Below are 19279 nucleotides of genomic sequence, written 5' to 3' on the forward strand. Positions count from 1 at the left end.
AACGACCTAACCATGGATATATATTAACATTTTATATTTTAGATATAAATTTTGATATGCAAAAATGAGAAATTTTCTATATTTCTTAGTCTAAAATATTTTATATAATAAATCTAATTTTTAAATTTATTTTTTTAATAATTTCACTATAATTTTTAAAATTTAAATTTAAATTTTAAGTTTAATTCTTTTGAACCAACTGACCAAACCAAAAAATCGACCCAAATAGACACAAACTGAGTGGGTCAGTTTTCACAAAAATGTTAGTCGATTTCAGTTAACCAATTCCCCAACATGACTAGGCCAATTTGGTTGGCCAAATAGCCTACGACTTAACCAAACCAACTCATGAACACTCATAATTGCAGCTAAATTAATAGTCTCATCTATGATAAATAACAATAGTTTAATCTTCCATAATTATTGAAAATTTATAGTAAAAATATATAATTATTAAAAATATATTCATAATGAAAAAATACAATAATTACAAAAAATACAATAAGTACTAAAAATATATTAACTTTGTCAATAAATAGTATAATCTCAAATAATAGTTTAATTCTAATAAATATTAATCAATAAGTTATAACAAAAATACAACAAGTACAATAAATTAAATCTAATTTAATCTCCAATAGTTATTGAAAGTTTTTTATTAAATAACAAAACAAAATAAATTTATACATAATCATTGAAAATACATTTATCACAAAAACGATAAATAATTACTAAAATATAATAAATATTAATTTTAGCATATATAATTATATAATAAATACAAATTAAGAGTTTAAAATTATTATTAATAAATATTATTTTATTTGAAAGTTATTTTCTCGAATTATTACTTAGTAAAAGTGAAATTAGTTATTTTACAAAATTCTATAAAAATATTAAATTATCATTATTTTTGATATTATGTTATAATTATTTTTCTACTTTACAGAAAATTTTTAAATTTAGTGCATCTTTTCTTTATTTTAACTATTTAAAATCTAGTTATGTTAAATATTTTGTTATTTAAAATACCCAGTTATTTAAATACTTAAATAATATGTAAAATATTTAAATTTTGAAATATTAGTTATTTATGGAATTTAATTATCCATAATATCATAATTTATACTATTATTACATAATTTCATCACTAATTTTGTAATATATTAAATTATTATTAATTTCAATATTATGTTATAATTATTTTTTTGCTTTAAAGAAAATTTTAAATTTATTACATAATTTCGTTATTTAACGATTTAAAATCTAGTTATGATAAATATCTAGTTATTTAAATATTTAAATAATCTATAAAATATTTAAAGTTTTTATTATTTTAATTTTATTTATTTAAAGCTATTACATATTATTAAATTTTGGAAAAACATTTAAATTGATTATTCAGAAAAAAACATAATTTAAATTGTTAGTACATAATTTCATGATATATTTTATAAAAACACAAAATTATTTATTAGTTAATTTCGCTTTTTAACTATTTAAAATATAGTTATGATAAATATTTAGTTATTAAATATTGAAATAATCTATAAAATATCTAATTTTCTTTTTGTTATTTGAATCTTATTTATTTAAAGCTATTACATATTATTAAATATTTGAAAAACATTTAAATTGACATTCCATATAAACATAATTTAAATTGTTAGTACATAATTTCATGATATATTTTGTAAATATATAAAATTACTTTTTGTGTTTTTAATTAATATTTTAAAGTTATTATGTAGTTTTGTTAGAATATTGAAATAGTTTTTAAATTTTTTAATCTAAAATTTATTTAGATAGATATAGATAAAAAGTAAGGGAGATGATAAATAGGAATTAGAGATAATTTATGAGAGAAACTCTCTACTAAATTAGAGATAATTTTGGAGAAAGTTGGGGAGGTAGTTTAGGAGAAACTTTAGGAGAAGAGATTATTTAGGTGATTGGGAAGTGCATCTCATTTGTTGTTTCAAAATCACATGGAATAAAAAAAAATAAAAATGAGAAAATTTCTTGACAGCTTATAATTATGTTTTACATATATTACATATAATATATCTACATGTTACATTCATTTATATTTTTTAATTCCGTTTTAAAATTTGTATTTATAAAAATATTAAAAATTGCAATTTGGGGTCAAAAAGGTTTTTTTTTTCGCAAAAATAGCGAGGCATTGTGCATAATGCCCTTGGGCCGTATAAATCTTGAAAAGTTACTAAAACGAAAAAAAAAAAGATAACCCCAATTGGACATCGAATTGCAAAGTTATGGCTTCCAAAAGTTTGCACATAAATTAAGTGTGCAACTTGCGGCTTAGTTATTTGGTTGAAAAGGTCAATGGTATCGCCCAAGTTATACAGTTTTTTAACCAAAATGGGGTGTTTCAGTAGAACCAAACCTAAAACCAAGGGCAAGTGACGGTTCAATCGGCCAGGTCAACAACAGGTTGAAAACATTGATGATAAATAAGAAATGTTTTATTAATGAAGGAAATGAAATGTAAAATTTAAAACCAACTGGAAGTAAAACTATTTTCCTATTATTTCTCATTAAATCTCATATATAATGTATATTCTCTTATTAAATCCACAACATTAATTTTAATAATATAAAAATAAATAAATTGAAAAATAATTTGAAAACAAAACTATATTCTTCCCTCTCGGTGGTGGGTAAGCAAAACAACCATTTGGGGTCAAATCTATTAATAAATAATGTCATAATTAAATAATAAAATATTAAAATAAATAAAATATATAATACAAAAAAATAAAAAATTGGGTATGCCATTAATATTGTATATTCATTATACTAAACAAAAATAAGTATGAAATGTAAGAAGTATTTTTGTAAATGATGAGAATTGAATGCCAAAATTAAAATCAACCTAAAAATGAAATGATATCATAGTCAAATAATAAAATTTTTAAAATAGAAAATACAAAGAATCATAAAAATAAATATTATACATAAGATATAATTTTATCAATAATGGAAACGTAATACAAAATTTAATGTCAACCTATAAATCAAACTATTTTTCTTTTTGGGTCATTGGTTAGTGGTTTGGGTCAAATGGATTAATCGATGATATAATAGTTAAATAATAAATATTTAAAATAATAAAAAAACATGGGTAATCAAAAGAGCGTATAAAAAATTATATATTAATTATGTCAAGCAAAAATTAAGTGTAATAAGTACAAATTATGTATATAATACAGATGAAATATATAATTTAAAATTGATCCGAAAGTAAAGCTATTTTTTTATTTAAATGGTGGGTCAACGGTCCAACTTTTCAAAGAAATTATTGATGTCATAATTGAATAATAAATATTTAAAAAAAGATAGAACACAAAAGGTAAAAAAGTATAAAGTTTTGTCAAAGACATTTTGGAACATTTCTAATGTTATATAATCATCATATTAAATAAAAATAAATGTTAAAATATAAATTATTTTTATTAAGACAAAAATGGAATACAAAATAATAATAATAACAACAACAACAACAACAACAACAACAACAACAACAATAATAATAATAATATTAATAATAATAATAATAATAATAATAATTGTTATTGTAATTTAAAACTTCTATAGGTGCACATTTAGTACAAGTATTTAAGTTTACTTTTAACCATATTGTTACTTTTATTAATTTTCAGTTTCTATAATAACTATGATATATCTAAAATCCAAGTAATTAATATGAAAAAAAATCATATGTGCAAGGCACGTGCTTAATTACTAGTGTCTAAAACTCATCATGTCAATAAGTTTTTATTTTCCAAAGCTTACCTTCCGTTATTGCACTGTTAATGCTTCTTAACAGAGATGTCCACATCGGCATAAATAACAATTTTCATGACCAAATTACCCTTGGATGGTGAGTTAGAGGAAAAGGGTCTTTTTCGATATTCAATTTTCATGTTTTTTTTTTTGCATTTTTAGTATTTTGTTATAATTTCCAATGTTTTTTATAATTTTTTTTTTTTATAATTTTTCTATTTTCTATAGTCTTTAAACTTTTCTGTATTTTTTGTTATTTATTTGCAATTTTTGTGTTTTTTCTATAATTTTTGGTGTTTTTTCTACAATTTTTATTTTCTGGTTTTGTTTTTCAATTTCTATAGTTTTTATAATTTGAAAATAATCTTTTATTTTGTTCGCAATTTCTATAATTATTTATCTTTTTTGAAATTTCTATGTTTTTATGTATTTTATATTTGAAAATATTTGTTGAACCTTTCTACTATGAAGGTTAAAATGGTAATATATTAGCATCCGTTAGTTTGTTTAACGTCAAGTTAGTGACATGGTGAGTTTTAGACATTTTGAAAACTTGTGGTGAGTTAGTTAAAGAGAAATGCTGAAACTCGGGGTGAGTTTTAGACAATTTCACAAAAAAAAAAATGAAACTATTTGGGCCTTTGGTTCAGAGGTTATATGGTCAGATTTTGTGGTTCAAACCTTAGTCAAATGGTTTTTGGGTTCAAAAACCAGACCTGGAGCCATGACCAATACCTAGGTCAAATGGTCCGACTGTCCAATCCAATTTTCAAAACCATGTTTGTTACAAGACGATACCTGTACTTGCCTATTTTAAACTTGAACTATGATATTATATATATAATTATTATAGCATTTCTTAATGCTTCCTAGCATATCCTAATAATTTGCACTTAGCATAAACTATCAAAACATATTTTTTATATGCACATGCCTTCTTTTTAGTCATTTGAGGTGTACATTTAATTTTATTAATATATTTTTGGAATTCATTTGAGTTTTTGTATCGTTACTTTTTTTTTTTTTCTCTATATCCATATGAATCCAAAGTGTATCCCAACATGTAAGTTGCTTTTATGATACTTTGAAGCTGTAATGTAAGCTTCTTAAGTTGAGCACTTCCTAATAGGCTACAACTGGAATGGTATTTGTTTGTCTAAATTTAAATTCAATTCATTTAATGGTGATTGGACCACTTCTATCCAATCTAATATAAACCAATTATATTCAATTATATATATACTTCAAATTTGGGCGGAGAGAACAAATTGCTTCCAATACTATCCCAATAAACCATTGCAACCGTGCATTAAGTACATCTCCCTTATCATTCATAGACAGGTATTCCCAATGTACACCATGTTAGTAGCGTCCAATTGATACTTGATAGCAGATCTGAACTCTTCAAATTTGTATTCAGTCTTTTTTTTTTTGGGTTCATGATATACATTCCTCTTCGTATCCGAGTATAATGAATCGGATTTGGATCTTGGAATATCCGATTCGATTCCATCCGCATCCGCTTGCAGCTCCACTTCCAGGTAGCAAGAAGTCATCAATTGATAATGAGCGGGTACCTGAAGGTCGTTGAGCTCTGTGATTCTGTCAATCCGTTGCGTAGAACCTGGTTGGGGTTGGTCCATGGCATAACGACTAACGAGAGCTCATGTGGCCCGAACCAGGAGCGGAAGGGGTCGAACCCAAGTGGCTCCATCCGGTTTTTAAGGTCCAAGAGTACTTCTTTCACTGCTGATCCACTGAAATCATCAGAAACTCAAAACTTGAGACCGAAACCCAACGAGCAGAAAGGAAAAGTCTAAAAGCGGAAAACCTCTCTTCTTCTCTTTCTAATTCCGATTACTCTTCTCGCTCTCTCTCCTTCGCTCAATCTAATCCCTAGTAGGGCTCAGCCCATCGCTTTCTATGTCACTGCAAATCGGAGGTATCTGAGGACAAGATTATTTGAAACCCTAGCGTCTCAGTAGTCTAATCTGCTTCATTTCGAGCCTGGGATGGAAGAGGAAACCCTTCGACACTCTGTACAGAGGCGGAAGCGGGTTTGACGCCATCTGGACTAGATTCGAGAAGATAAATCAGGGGTTTTGGCTTTCAAGTCCTGTTTTTTGATCGTAGCTTGTTCGATCTGGGAATGGATACGCGAGATTTATCGTCGTCGGCTGCTGTAAGTAGGGATGGTTCTTCGGCAGATGAAGATGGTCTTCTTTCTGTCACGGCCGGGCTCGCCAAGGAGGCTTCTTTGTTGTTTCAATCGCGGAGATTTGCGGAATGCATCGATGTCTTGAATCAGCTTTTGCAGAAGAAGGAAGACGATCCAAAGGTGAGGCTCTGGAAATTTTAATCGTTATTACTAGTCGGTGTCCCGTTAGATTAACTACCGAACTCAAAAGATTTCATCTTCCTTTTTGATTCATTTTGAAAAATTCGGGTCTCTTTTTGACTCTTTTGGGCTGATATTGGCGGGATCCTTTTCTGATCCTCCTGTTTTTCTTCGGAAGGTGCATCCAATGTTGCTGTTTACTGTTAAATATTTAATTTATACATTGGCGGAAGGAAATAAAATCTTTTTTTTTTTTTTAATTTTCTGCTTTTGGCGTTCATTTTGTCTCTAACTCTGCTCGTTAGGATTCGTTGTCCCTCAATTGAAAACTTTGATATCTTTATAGAGTTGGGCTACATGAACGTCATCCAATATCTCCCATTAAGAATCTCTTATGCTATTATTAGCGTTCAGCTCGATAGAGTATATTTTACCAAGAGTGGAGTTTGCAAATTAAGAGCATAGACATTAACAGTGGTGCTTACAAGGCTCCACGAATTGTGCTTTTGGGGAATAAGTTTCTAGTTTTTAAGTCATTTACATGAAAGTTGTAGCTGAGGAAACTAGGGAGCAAGAAGGAAAGGAAGGTTACAATAATTAAAAGTATGAATAGGTAATATCGTAATTTTCTCTTGATTGATGAAAAGTAGACGTATCATTTGAGGTGAGGATATTTTGATGAAAATGCAGTTACCTTACTTGCAGACAAGAAATAAAATAGTCTGGTCTTGTGTAACCTGAAACCTATATGGTGTTTTGACAATGGAAGATCTTTCAAGTTTAAAATTTCAGAACAGAGTTTGGATATGATTGAGGTAAGAGGTGTTTGATGCCATTAAGCATTAATATAGTCGATGCTCTAATGATAAGAGAACTTATAAATTGGTCTCAAATTCAATATACTAGCACAACTTACTCATTGGCATAGCCGCATAGGGGCCATGGTTTTATGTTTTTATTGTATTTTCCCTTTCTGTAGTGGGGCCTTTTTGTTTGTTCCTATCTATATTGTGGGTCTTCTTTAGACCTCATTATGTGTGTTTGTGTCCCCTTGACTGTTTGTAATTTTTCTTTGGTTGGAGGCCCAAAGGTTTAAGTAAAAGAGTACATATCATTTGGAAGACTTTTCCTTTGGCTTTCATGTGGGCTTTTTTGGAGTGAAGGAAACTATAGAACTTTTCAGAGAAAAAGCTAATATTCTGATTGAGTCCACAGAAATGTGATGGGAATGGTCTCCTCTGCACATAAGGACTTCAGGGAGTAAAATCTCTCTCTCTCTCTCTCTCTCTTTTTTTTTTACTATGATACCTTATTTGGTTATAGTCGATTACTTGATTTTCTATCTTGTAATCATGATTGTCTTTTGCTTTGCTCCATACATGGCATTATGATGTACATGGGTGGGGGTTTACTTTTACACACTGATTCTTTCTATTGTTTTTAATACAATGTTTTCTTACCTTCAAAAAAAAAGAAACCAACCTATTTATCAAAAAAAAAAAAAAAAGAAAACCACCTTCAAAATAGATGAATATAATAAACTATAGAGTTACTGTAGTTACTTTCCAACTAGATTTGTAAGAGTGGGGGTTATCCTAGAGCATTCTTTAAGGGAAAAAAGTATCAATAACCGATTGTTGTGGTCTCAAAGGTGAAAAAAATGTATCCTGGAGCTTTTAGAAAGTATGATTGTGATCTCTTTCTCTCTATATCTGTGGGATTTTATGTTATTCCAGATGGAGAGAATGGCAGAACAGGGCTCATGTAGCCAGCCTCATATAGTTTGGGACAAGGTTTAGTTGAGTTGAGTTGAGCTGTGATTCCAGATGGAGTTAAAGATTTACCAGCATACTTCTTGATGTCTGATGAGCTTGTGAGGTGTGTAGGATCTAGCATGTGGTTTTGTTGTTTGTTTTGTCTAATTCTGTTGATTGTCCTACTTTTCTGATGCAAGATCATAACATTCTCCTTCTAAGTTGAAAGGAAAGAGATCTATAGTCTCTTTCATTTTCTTTGGAGGCATAGATATGCAATCAGGGAAATGATAGAGATTACGAAGGACTTGAGAGTAACTGTTAAATGGGTACCACAGTCTGCCAATGGGCTAGTAGATGGCTTGGTAAAGGAAGGCACATTGAGGATGTTCTGGTGGTGGATACATCATGGGGAGAAATGTAACAGAACTTCTAAGAGTTGGTCAACTGAACTTTCTATTATTGTATTGAAGCAAATTGAACTTTCTATTATTTTTCTTTATTATCACCTATAAAAGTCAGAACTGTTATAATAAATGAAAAGAAAAATGTAGGAGTCTGTGGTAGTTGCATGTCTCAATAGGGTTAAGAGCAATTTTTTTATCAAGAACTGCAATATTTCAATTCATTAATAGATCAAAAGTGTACAAGATAAAATTACAAGAGAAAGAAGATTCAGTCAATGAGAGATAAAACCTCTTATCTCTCCCCCAGCTTTCCTTCAATAACAAGAGTGCCCGGAAAAAAGATTCTCTCCCCACCCCTTGTTTTTCTAATACATCAGTTAATGAGTTAGCACAACGTTTAACCCAATTGAAGGAGATTTCCATATCTCTTGTCAACCACCTTACTTTCTTCTTTTCATTGCTATAGATCCAGAATTTTGAATCTTCTCCTTATAAAAAGTTTACTTTCAGTTTGGAATCTCCCTCAACAATCAGGTTTCTAATGTTCAGGTCTTTTGCTCTTTGAATGGCTTCAATCAGTGCCAATACTTCTGCTCTAAGGAAGTCCCCTTCCCCTTCTGGTCCCAAGTAGAGAGCTAGGATTTTGTCCTCCTCATCTCTAAACACCCCACCAATACCTGATAAACCTGGGTTTCCCAAGCTGCTGCCATCAAAATTTTGTTTAGTAAACCCTCTTTCCGGAGGAGACCAGAAAAAATTGGTGATGGGTTTAGTTGAGCATGAACCAGCTACTTCCTTCCACTTTCTAAAGGATTTCAGCCAATGTATTGCTCAGTGTTTTAAAAGCGCAAGGGCCAATTTGCGCTTGAGGCACAAGGCGCAACGCGAGGTGCACACCTTTTTAAGCAAGGCACAAAATTACAAAAAAAGCTAAAAAATAAAAAGTCAGAAAATTCAAAAAAATGCCATTTTTTTAAAATGCAAAAAAATTCAAAAAAATGCCATTTTTTTAAAATGCAAAAAAATTCAAAAAATATTAAACATAATGTTAATAAAGATATAAACTTAAATTTTAAAGTAAATGTTTAAAAAAGCCTATTATCTAAAATTAAAATACATAAACATAACATGTAAAGTGTATTCAAGTGAAAATTTAAAAATAAAAGCAAACATATAAAGCATTTTCAAGCATGTAAAACTCATAATATCTTTTTTTCCTTAATTACATTGCTTCAAGTAGCTAATGTGATGTAAAATATATTGCATTCTTGATTCTATGAGTCACCTTTGTACCACACCCCTCGAGGCAAGCTCGAACAAATCTATGTTAGGGTCTCTCGACCCAACCATTAGACTCAAAAAATAGCAAAAAGTGCAAAATTTTAAAAAGGCGCACGCCTGAGCTGAAGCGCAAGGCGCATCAGGCGCACACCTAGGCGCAAGGCGCACTAGGCGTGCGCCTTTTCAAAGGGGTGCGCCTAGGACTTGGGCGAGGCGCATACCCCAAAATGCACCTCGCCTGTGAGCGCGCCTTTTAAATCATTGGTAGCACTCTAAAAAGGATTAAATCCATTAATTCTTCCTTTCTTCTCTCCTTCTCTAGAAAAATTCTAGAGTTCCTTTCTTCCCAGATTGTCCATAATATATTTTTTTTGATCAGTAGATTATCCATAATATTGTTGCTCTTAAGCATCTCCACATAATTCTTCTCCTTTTCTTGGCCAATTGAAGAAAGGAGCCAATAAGCTTTGAACATTCGTTGGAGGGAGCCACTTGCATCCAAACAAGGTGAGAGACCAATCCCAAATAAAAGAAGTAAATGAGCAAGAGATAAGCAAGTGATAGAAGCTCTCACCATTGGCCTTGTACAGGGTACACCAATGGGGGGATAAGCACCAATTTGGTCATTTTCTTTGGAGTAAGTCACAAGTATTAATCTTTTCATGAACAACTCCCCAACAGAAAGCGCCAATTGTAGTAGGAATGGGCTTACACCAAACCTCCTTGATTGGAAAACAAGGCAAAGAGCTAGAGGAGGGTTGGGACAAAGCTTTGAAGGAGGAGGAACAAGAGGAGCCCATAGGGGTACAAGTCCAAATTTGGTTATCTAGCTTAGAGGGATCAAGAAACACATCTTCCAATGTTTGTAGTAAGGTGAGTACATTCTTGATATTAGAGTCTCTTATTCCTCTCTGGAATCCCCAATCCTAGTTGAATCCATTACTTGAATTTGAAGGAACCAGGAATTTAGAAATGGTCTCATTTTTGGAGCAAGAAAGTGCAATGGAAATTGTTCCTTCAATGAGGAGGATCCCAACCAAATATGGCCCCAAAAATTAACTTTGTTACCACTACAAAGATTGTATCTGATGAAAGGAGAAAAGAGTGGTAGTACTACATTGATGGCTTTCCAAGGAGAGCCCATGAATGCTTACTATCACTTTTGCTTACAATTTATCCCTATCTAGCGGCATTCTCCACATCCATTTCCCTAGGAGAGCTGTATTCCTCCTTTTTTTGATGAGTAATAGTACAATTTTATTAATTCATAACCTGATTTAGAATTGTAATTTTGTACAACAACTCATGGAGAGGCGTGAGCTGCAGCCCCTCATAGAAGCTTACAAGTACACTAAAATAAATTACAGAACTCACAGTTGAGCCCAAAACATTTCTTCCCTATTTACCCCTTGTTTGGCTAACACATCATCCATAGCATTTGCTGATCTCCTCACCCCACTGTACAGAAACCAATATTATTCCTTGTCAGCCACACGACTTTCTTAATTTCATTTTCGTAGAACACTAGCACCAGATGGTATCCTTAGGGTTTTTTAGTCATCCCACCACCACCTTGGAATCCCCTTCAATTATTAACTTTTCTACCCCCAATTGGTTTGCCAATTGTACTCCTTGTACAACAGCTAATAGCTCTGCCCTAATAGAGTCTCTGAATTCCAAAGGACCCGAGTAAAGCAGAACAGTCTCTCCACTCTCGTTCCTTAGAACAACCCCCATTCCAGAAGGCCCTGGGTTACCCAAGCTATTTCCATCAAAGTTCAGCTTCAGTGAACCTTCAGATGGAGGAGACCACCTTGTAACTATCTTGTTCTTAAAGGAAGAGCACCTTGCTACTGCTACCTATTCCCTGCCCTCCGTCCTCTCCCTTGGATTCCATAAAAAATCCCTCACTCTTACCGGAATCTTGAAGACAGACGAATAATAAACTAGTAGGTTGGGAAGGGCCGATCTAATGAGCGTTATTCTTCCAACCAGGGAGAGGTATCCCTTTTTTTCCAATTGGTCAGTCTCTTAGAAAATCTTTCTACAACTGGATTCTAGAGCCCTACTTCTTTTGGATTCCCTCCTAGAGGTAATCCTAAATAAGTCAAAGGCCATTGAGCAACATTGCACCCTAAAATGTTAGCACACTCCACAATCTCCCCATCATCCATATTTCTCCCAGCTATGCAACTCTTATCAAAGTTGATTTTAAGATTTGACATTCTCTAAAAAAGTTGCACCAAACATTTTAGGTTTCTAAACCCAATCTAACCCATCTCCCCCACAAAGCAGAATGGTATCATCTGCAAACTGTTAATGAGTTACTGGCATGTGTTTCTCCCCACTCTCTCTCCCCAAATTAGGCACCTTGAATCAGCTCTTAGGATGAAGTCTTCCATCTGATTGACTAATTGTGGGAGTAATGATTGGGTATGCTCAAATGTTGTTGACAACCCTTAGTACAGGAGGCAGGGGGTATCAAATTGGAAAAAAAAAATTGTCATGCAACTTTCTATTGACCAATAAACATATGTTCAGAAAAGGGAGAAAATCTAGGTGTATCATGTATAATCTAATTCGAATGTGAAGTTTAGGTGGGATTGGATGTGGGAGTGTGTCGTGTGCTTGACCAATACACCAAAAGCCTTAAGTGGCAGAATAGCCCTTAGCCGATGTCTTGGGGGCTTCACTCTGGGCAGCTCTCACTTTAGTGGTAGATAGCCCTCTCCACAACGGTTCACACTCTGGAGGTCTCAAAGAACCATTCAACCTAAAAGCTTAAGCTGTTAGGTGAGGTCCTTGAATAGGTTGATATTCTCTAACACACCTCCTCACACGAAAGCCCATTGGGCTTGAAACGTGAACAAGCACAGGCCCACCCATACCTTGTGCTAAAACTTATTTAATTATAATGGGGGTAACGAGGATCGAACACTAGGCCACTTGGTCAAAATGGCTTTGATACCTTTTCAAAGAACCATTCAATCTAAAAGCTTAAGCTGTTAGTTGAGGTCCTTGAATAGGTTGATATTCTCTAATAGGAAGCAGGTAGCCCTTTCCCTTTGGTGGCTTTCACTCTACTCCAAGTACCCTTTCAGTGGTAGCTTTCACTCTGATCTAGGTAGCCCTCTCCATGATTCGAACTTGAGATGTGGTGGTAGGCTCTGATACCAAATGTTGTGTGCTTGACCAATACACCAAAAGCCTTAAGACTGATGGAATGCGCCAAACCAAACATTTTAACATTTAGGACTGTAGCAGAGTGAGGAGTGCTAAAATTTGGAAAGTTCCAGATGTTTGTGTTGCCTTTTTTCTGTGTGTGTGTGCGTGATGGGGAGGTGGTTAATGGGTGCTTGTATTGTCATTGAGGATGGTATGCACTGTGCATTAACTCTGGAGAGAAGTGTCTGAAAGGCAATAATCCCATGCCATTTGGGAGAACAAAGGCAACCATTCAGATAAAAGGTTCAATACCCTATTCTTTTAGATGGGATAAATCAAGTTGACAATCTATTATAATTGAACTATTTTTTTGGTAGGATATTAACTGAACTTGTTGTGTTCAGAAAAAAATATTGATGGTTTATTGTTTTTCATTAGATAACAGCTATATGTGAAAGAGTGGAGATAACCTCTCAAGAGGAGATTGCCAATAGGATTGTGGATCACTTCAAATCCATCTTTCAAAGACCCTTAGAGAATTGGTTAATAGTAGGGGAGGAGAATTGGCCAACTTTGAACCAAACTGATAAGGGATGGCTGGAAAGAATGGTTGAGGAAGAGGAAATTAAACAAACTATTTTTTTTTATGGATAGGGCTAAGGCACCGGGTCCTGACGGATTTACAATGGAATTTTATTAGGACTGTTGGGACATCGTCAAAGAAGACTTAATTGGAGTATTTAGAGAATTTGAGGATAAACATTTTGTGAGTTTTGGAATCAATGCGACCTTTATAGCCTTAATTCCCAAAAAAAATGATGCCAGGCACCCCAAATATTTTCGGCCAATTAGCCTGGTGACAAGCATCTATAAGATTCTGGCAAAAGTGCTCTCTCTAGGAGGATCAAAGTAGTTCTCCCCTCTCTTGTTATCCAAGCACAAGGAGCCTTTATACAGGATAGACAAATTACAGATAAGATCCTTATTGCAAATGAGAGTGTGGAAGATATAAGGAGATCAGGCAGGAAAGGATTTGTTTGCAAACTGGACTTGGAGAAAGATTGACTTAGTGGATTGGAATTTCCTACTGGAGATGTCGAGAAGACGTGGATTTGGGGATAAATGGTGTAATTGGATAAGAGGATGCTTAAACTCTTGTTGTTATTCAATGTTGGTGAGTGGGGTGGTTAAGGACTTTTTTCCAACCAATAGAGGCTTAAGACAAGGGGATCCACTCTCCCCTTTCCTCTTTACACTTGTTGCGATATCTTTAGTAGGATGATCTCCAAAGCAAATGAGGAGGGCCAAATAAAGGGATGGAGAATAGGGAGCAGAGGCATTCCAGTAACTCACCTTCAGTTTACTGATGATGTTGTTATTTTCTGTGAAGGGAATGAGTTGAGCAAAGTGGAGAACCTTAAGATTTTAATAAGTACTTTTGAGAGGGTCTCCAACTTGAAGGTAAATTTTGATAAAAGTTGTGTGGTTGGAGTAAACTTGGAGAATAGGGAGATTGAATCCATTGCGAAATGCTTAGGTTGCAATATTTCTTCTCGGCCTTTGACATACTTAGGACTACCCTTAGGAGCCAACCCTAAAGAAAGTAGTTTTTGGGCCTCTATTGTGGAGAAATTTGATAAGTGCTTGATGACTTGGAAAAAGAATTACATTTCAATAGGGGGTAGGCTGACTTTAATTAAGGCTACACTTGCCAACCTTCCAACTTACTTCCTTTCAGTGTTCAGGATTCCTCCAAGGGAGGCTAAGAAACTAGAGAAGAAAATGAGGGACTTTCTATGGGAACTAGGAGAGGTGAAAAAGGATCACTTGATCAGATGGGAGATAGTTAGCAAACCAAAGGAAGAATGGGGTTTAGGGATATGGAACATAGTGCTGAAGAATGTAGCCCTTCTAGGGAAGTGGCTATGGAGATGGCCCCGAGAGAGAGAGAGAGAGAGAGAGAGAGAGAGAGAGAGAGAGAGAGAGAGAGAGAGGGAGAGAAGAGAGAGAGAGATTATGGCATGAGGTGGTGGCAACCATTCATGGTTGTGTAGGAAATGGTTGGGATTCCGGGATATCTCGCCGAGCTACCCTTACAACACCTTGGAAGGCTATACATGGTATTCTCCCTTGCTTCCTCAGATTCATCAGGTATGATGCTTGTTCTAGTAATGCTATTCTGTTATGGGAGGATATTTGGGTGGATACTCAACCCCTCAAAGATTGTTTCCCCTCGCTCTATTCCATTTCCCTTCACAAACATGAGCCAATTGCAACTTTTCTCCCGAGCCTGTTAAACCCCTTATCTTTAAACCGAGACTTTGGGTTTCGTAGAGGGTTAAGGGATGGTGAGTCGAGTTGTGTTATTGAGCTAATTCATTTACTAGAATCTGTTTGCTTGGACCCCACTTTTTCTGATCAAAGGGTTTGGACTCCTCTTCCAAAAGGTACTTTTACTTGCTCTTGTTTTCTAAAATCCCTTAGTTCTAACCCCATTTCCCAAGGATTCCCTGTCAAAGAAGTCTGGGCGCGACCTATTCCCCCAAAAATTGCTGTATTCTACTGGGAAGTCTTCTATGGGAAAATCTATACTTTGGAAAACTTACAGAAAAAGAGACCCTCGCTTTGTCTTTCCCCAAATTGGTGTTCCTTGTGTAAGGCCGAGAATGAGGACTGTTTCTATTTGCTGATCTCCTGTTCCTTTGCTACAACTATATGGAGGTGGAGCCTTTGTTTATTTGGAGGTAGGTGGTTTATGCCTTCCGATTTAAGCTTGTTATTCAACCCATCTCTCTTTGTTTGGCACACTAGAAGAGGTAAGGTCATGTGGAAATGTGTCAGGGCAGCCACTCTGTGGACTCTTTGGGAGGAAAGGAATGCAATAATTTTCTTAGAGAAGGAAAGAGGGTTAGATGAAATGAAGGATTGTATCCTAACAAGAGCAATCCATTGGCTGAAAACTGTGGATATCTTTGATGACTTGTGGAGGAATTGGCTAGTAATAGCTAACACTTCAACAAAGAAGGATAGAATTCTGTCAGAATGGATTCCGCCTTTGGAAGGTGTCATCAAGCTGAACTTTGATGGAAGCAGCCAAGGCAATCCCGGGCCTTCAGGTATAGGGGGTATCCTGAGAAATAAGGACAGCAACATAATTTCCCTATTCTCAGGACCGGTGGGAGTGGGGGATTCCACAAGGGCAGAAATCCTTGCTGCAGTACAAGGAATTCAGATCGCCAACCAGCTTGGGGTGGAGCATCTCCTAGTTGAAGGGGACTCTCAGGTGGTAACAAGGTGGCTCCTAAACTTGGATACCACCATTTGGGGCTACAAAGATCTCATCAAAAAAGTAAAGTGGTTAACCGGCAATATGAGAGTTGAGGTAAAATGGGTTAGTAGGTCTGCTAATTCTTTGGCTGATGCTTTAGCCAAACAGGGGGTTTCTAGGGAAGATCTTTTTTGTGCTTCTATGTAAGTTGTTATTAATTTGGAAATCTGTACTTAACTAGCCCGGAGAGGTTGCAACTCGTGCCTTTCCTTGGGGACATTGTACTATTGTCTATTGCTGTTTAATAAAATTATTTCAATTATAAAAAAAACAGCTATATGTGAAAGAAAATAATATAAAGGTCCTGAATGATAAATACCATATGTTTGAGTTAGGTGGTGCTCCTTAATCAAAGGAAAAGTGTCCCATACTGGATCTTATTGGTCATTCTTTTTATCAATGCTTGCAACCTGTTGTTTTCAAGTGTAGTATTGGCCCACACGATATTAATTAATTTTTCAAGCGAGGGAAACCCATCACAGTAGCTTGCTACTGGGGTCTTTGTGCATCGCCCATGTGTTGCACTACTGCATGGGCCTGGCACACCCCATTAGCTTTCTCAAAAAAAAAAAAAAAGTTTGCAACCTGTTGTTGACCCAGACGGTCAGGCTGGTCAAACTGTCACTAGGAGACAATGATGGGTCTGTTTTACCCCAAACTCGGTTGGTTTTAAAAACAACTGATAAAAAATTGTTGACCTGGATGGTTAACAATTGAAAATTCAAATTTAAATTGTATTAGATCATCTGATGGTCTGGCCTGTTCAACTCAACCTGGACAGTCGAACTGGTGACCCATCACCTGGAGGAAAACTGGTTCGGGTCAGTCACCGGTTCAGTTTTTAAAACACTGTTTTTTTTTGGTGATTCAAAAGAAGGGAAAAAACACTGCTTCTTGTATATTCTTTCTCTTTCTCTTTTTTATTATTATAGATTGTGTTGTTCAGATAATATCTTTACTAGAGTTGATAGGTCACAAACACATGCATTACTGGGGAACAGTGAATCTTATGAGTCAAGGTGTGCAATTGGGTCTCGGAGTATTCTATTTTTTATGACAAAATCTGGTGGTGATTAATGCAAATTAGGCTGTAATTTGCAAACTTCACATCTCTTTTCACAGATGACCAATAGAATTGCAGATGAATGAATTTCACCAGTAATGCTTAATCTTGATAGATGACAGAAAAATGATTAAAGAACAGGGAGAAAAAATCATATAGATTTTTCAAAAGCACAACTTTTAGCAATTCTTTAATGCCTTAATGCAGCAGTGCTTGTGATCTTATATTTAATAGAATCGTTGAGTTCTGTATTTGTTAGTACTGGGGTTTATTATTGAGTTCTGTAATGCCTTAATTGAGGATAAAACTTGCCTGACTTGTACGAGGTTGAAAAGGCTGAAGGTTATGCTTTTTCCTTCTCCAACTGTTCATTTTTTTTTAATATTGTGTGTGCTTTTGCAGGTTCTTCATAATATTGCGGTTGCAGAATACTTTCGTGATGGTTGTTCAGATCCAAGGAAACTACTTGAAGTGCTCAATAAGGTTAAGGTATGTGAATTCAATGAAAGCAGTGGTTCACATGGTGTTTCTGGATGATGCTTAGTTCTTTCCTTTTTTCTCTGCTTGGTGAAATTATGCAACATTGTGCATGGATAATTTCTTCTTAGGAATGTCATACAGTTTTATTATCTTGCAACATGACAAGAGCAATCTTTTTTCTCTATATCAAATGTAATGTGCTGTGTAATTAATGCTTCATTAACCAGTTTCAGATCCCATGGATGGTATAATATGTTTTTTTTTTTCCAGTTAATAAGCGTTAGTTATACGTGTCTACATGAATCATTTTTTTTTGGTACCATGAATGCTATATTCTTGGCTCCTAAAGTAGGGCTGCAAGTTGGGTTTCCCAATTTGAAGAATTTCAATTACATCAGGCTTGACCAACCTGATCCAAATTGTACTCCTATCCTGAAGTGAACAATGTGGTTATCTGAATAATTATTATTGAGTAAGATTTTTCTTCTGATTGTAGTTATTTCTTTGAGATGCATTTAAGAGAAACTAGTTTTCATGACATTATCTTTTACATTAGGTCTGTTGTTTCTATTCCTTATTGCTTGTTCTAACTATTTCACATCACATCAACTTTTGTAACTTTGCCTGATTAATCTAACAAATATGGTTGACCATAGAGTATTGTTGTGTTGGGCAGTATTTTAGAATCCAGCCCGGAGGTCGAACTGTTTACCCTCCGGGTCAACGGGGCAGCAGTTCAACCATCTGGGTCAATGGGTCAGTCCATGACACCATCACTGTAAAAGGAAAAAAAAAGGAAAAATCCCAATAACCCTTTTAATGGGCCAGATAGGTCAACAGTTCAATTGTCCGACATGACATGTCATTGACTGAAGTCAATGGGCTTTTGTTACATAGCAGTCTAGAGGTTGACCTAAACAGGGACTGTGACCAGGTCACTGATGGGTTGAAAACACTGGTATCGGCAATACATGTGGATTATAAGAATTTATTAGTGTAAGAAAAGTCAACTATGCTTTAGATATTTGATATTTAAGCAAACACATGTATATGTGCATTATCATATAATTCTGCATGCATAACAGCATGGCATTGAAGCCTGCCACCTAATATCATGCTAAGCTTTATAAATTAATATGATACACTTGAGGGAGAGGGTTATAGATGTACATTTTTTTTACTGCCCTTACCTTCTGCTACATTTCTGTGATGATGGTGCAGAGGAGAAGTGAAGAGCTTGCCCGTGCATCTGGCGAACAGGTAGAGGCTGTTGGAAATCTTGGAACTAATGTTGTTCCAGGATCCAAAGGAAGTAGTACTACGCCACATCAGTTTTCTTCTACAAATAGTGCCAGTATTGCCTATACAGATGAATTTGACACTTCTGTTGCAACATTAAACACTGTATGTTCTGTTGATATATGCATGTTTTTATCATTTTGTAGATAGTTTATATTATATTTGTCTTAAAGGATATCTTCAAATGTTTTGTTGCTTCCTGGTTTGGTAATACATCCTCAATTGGTGAATTCAGGCAGTTATCTTGTTCCATCTTCATGAATATGCAAATGCATTGCAAGTTCTGGAAGCATTATACCAAAATATAGAACCTATAGATGAGGTATCATAATTTTTTTCACAAATGTGTTTGAT

General features: G+C 34.4%; 1 protein-coding gene and 1 pseudogene across 1 annotated transcript in view; both read left to right on the top strand.

Moving 5' to 3' along the window:
- The first annotated feature begins 5528 nt into the window (after positions 1–5528).
- LOC104586133 (uncharacterized) overlaps positions 5529–19279 on the top strand; it is a 28264-nt gene continuing 14513 nt past the window's right edge. The window contains exons 1-4 of the mRNA XM_010243276.3: positions 5529–6148; positions 17549–17635; positions 18848–19030; positions 19161–19247. Of these exons, the coding sequence (XP_010241578.1) occupies positions 5960–6148; positions 17549–17635; positions 18848–19030; positions 19161–19247 (546 nt within the window). The 5' untranslated portion in view covers positions 5529–5959. The remainder of the gene's footprint in view (positions 6149–17548; positions 17636–18847; positions 19031–19160; positions 19248–19279) is intronic.
- Positions 16482–16634, top strand: LOC148802026 (U2 spliceosomal RNA; annotated as a pseudogene).

Source organism: Nelumbo nucifera, chromosome 2 (genome assembly GCF_055504915.1).
Source record: "Nelumbo nucifera cultivar China Antique chromosome 2, China Antique-T2T, whole genome shotgun sequence".
Classification (NCBI taxonomy): domain Eukaryota; kingdom Viridiplantae; phylum Streptophyta; class Magnoliopsida; order Proteales; family Nelumbonaceae; genus Nelumbo; species Nelumbo nucifera.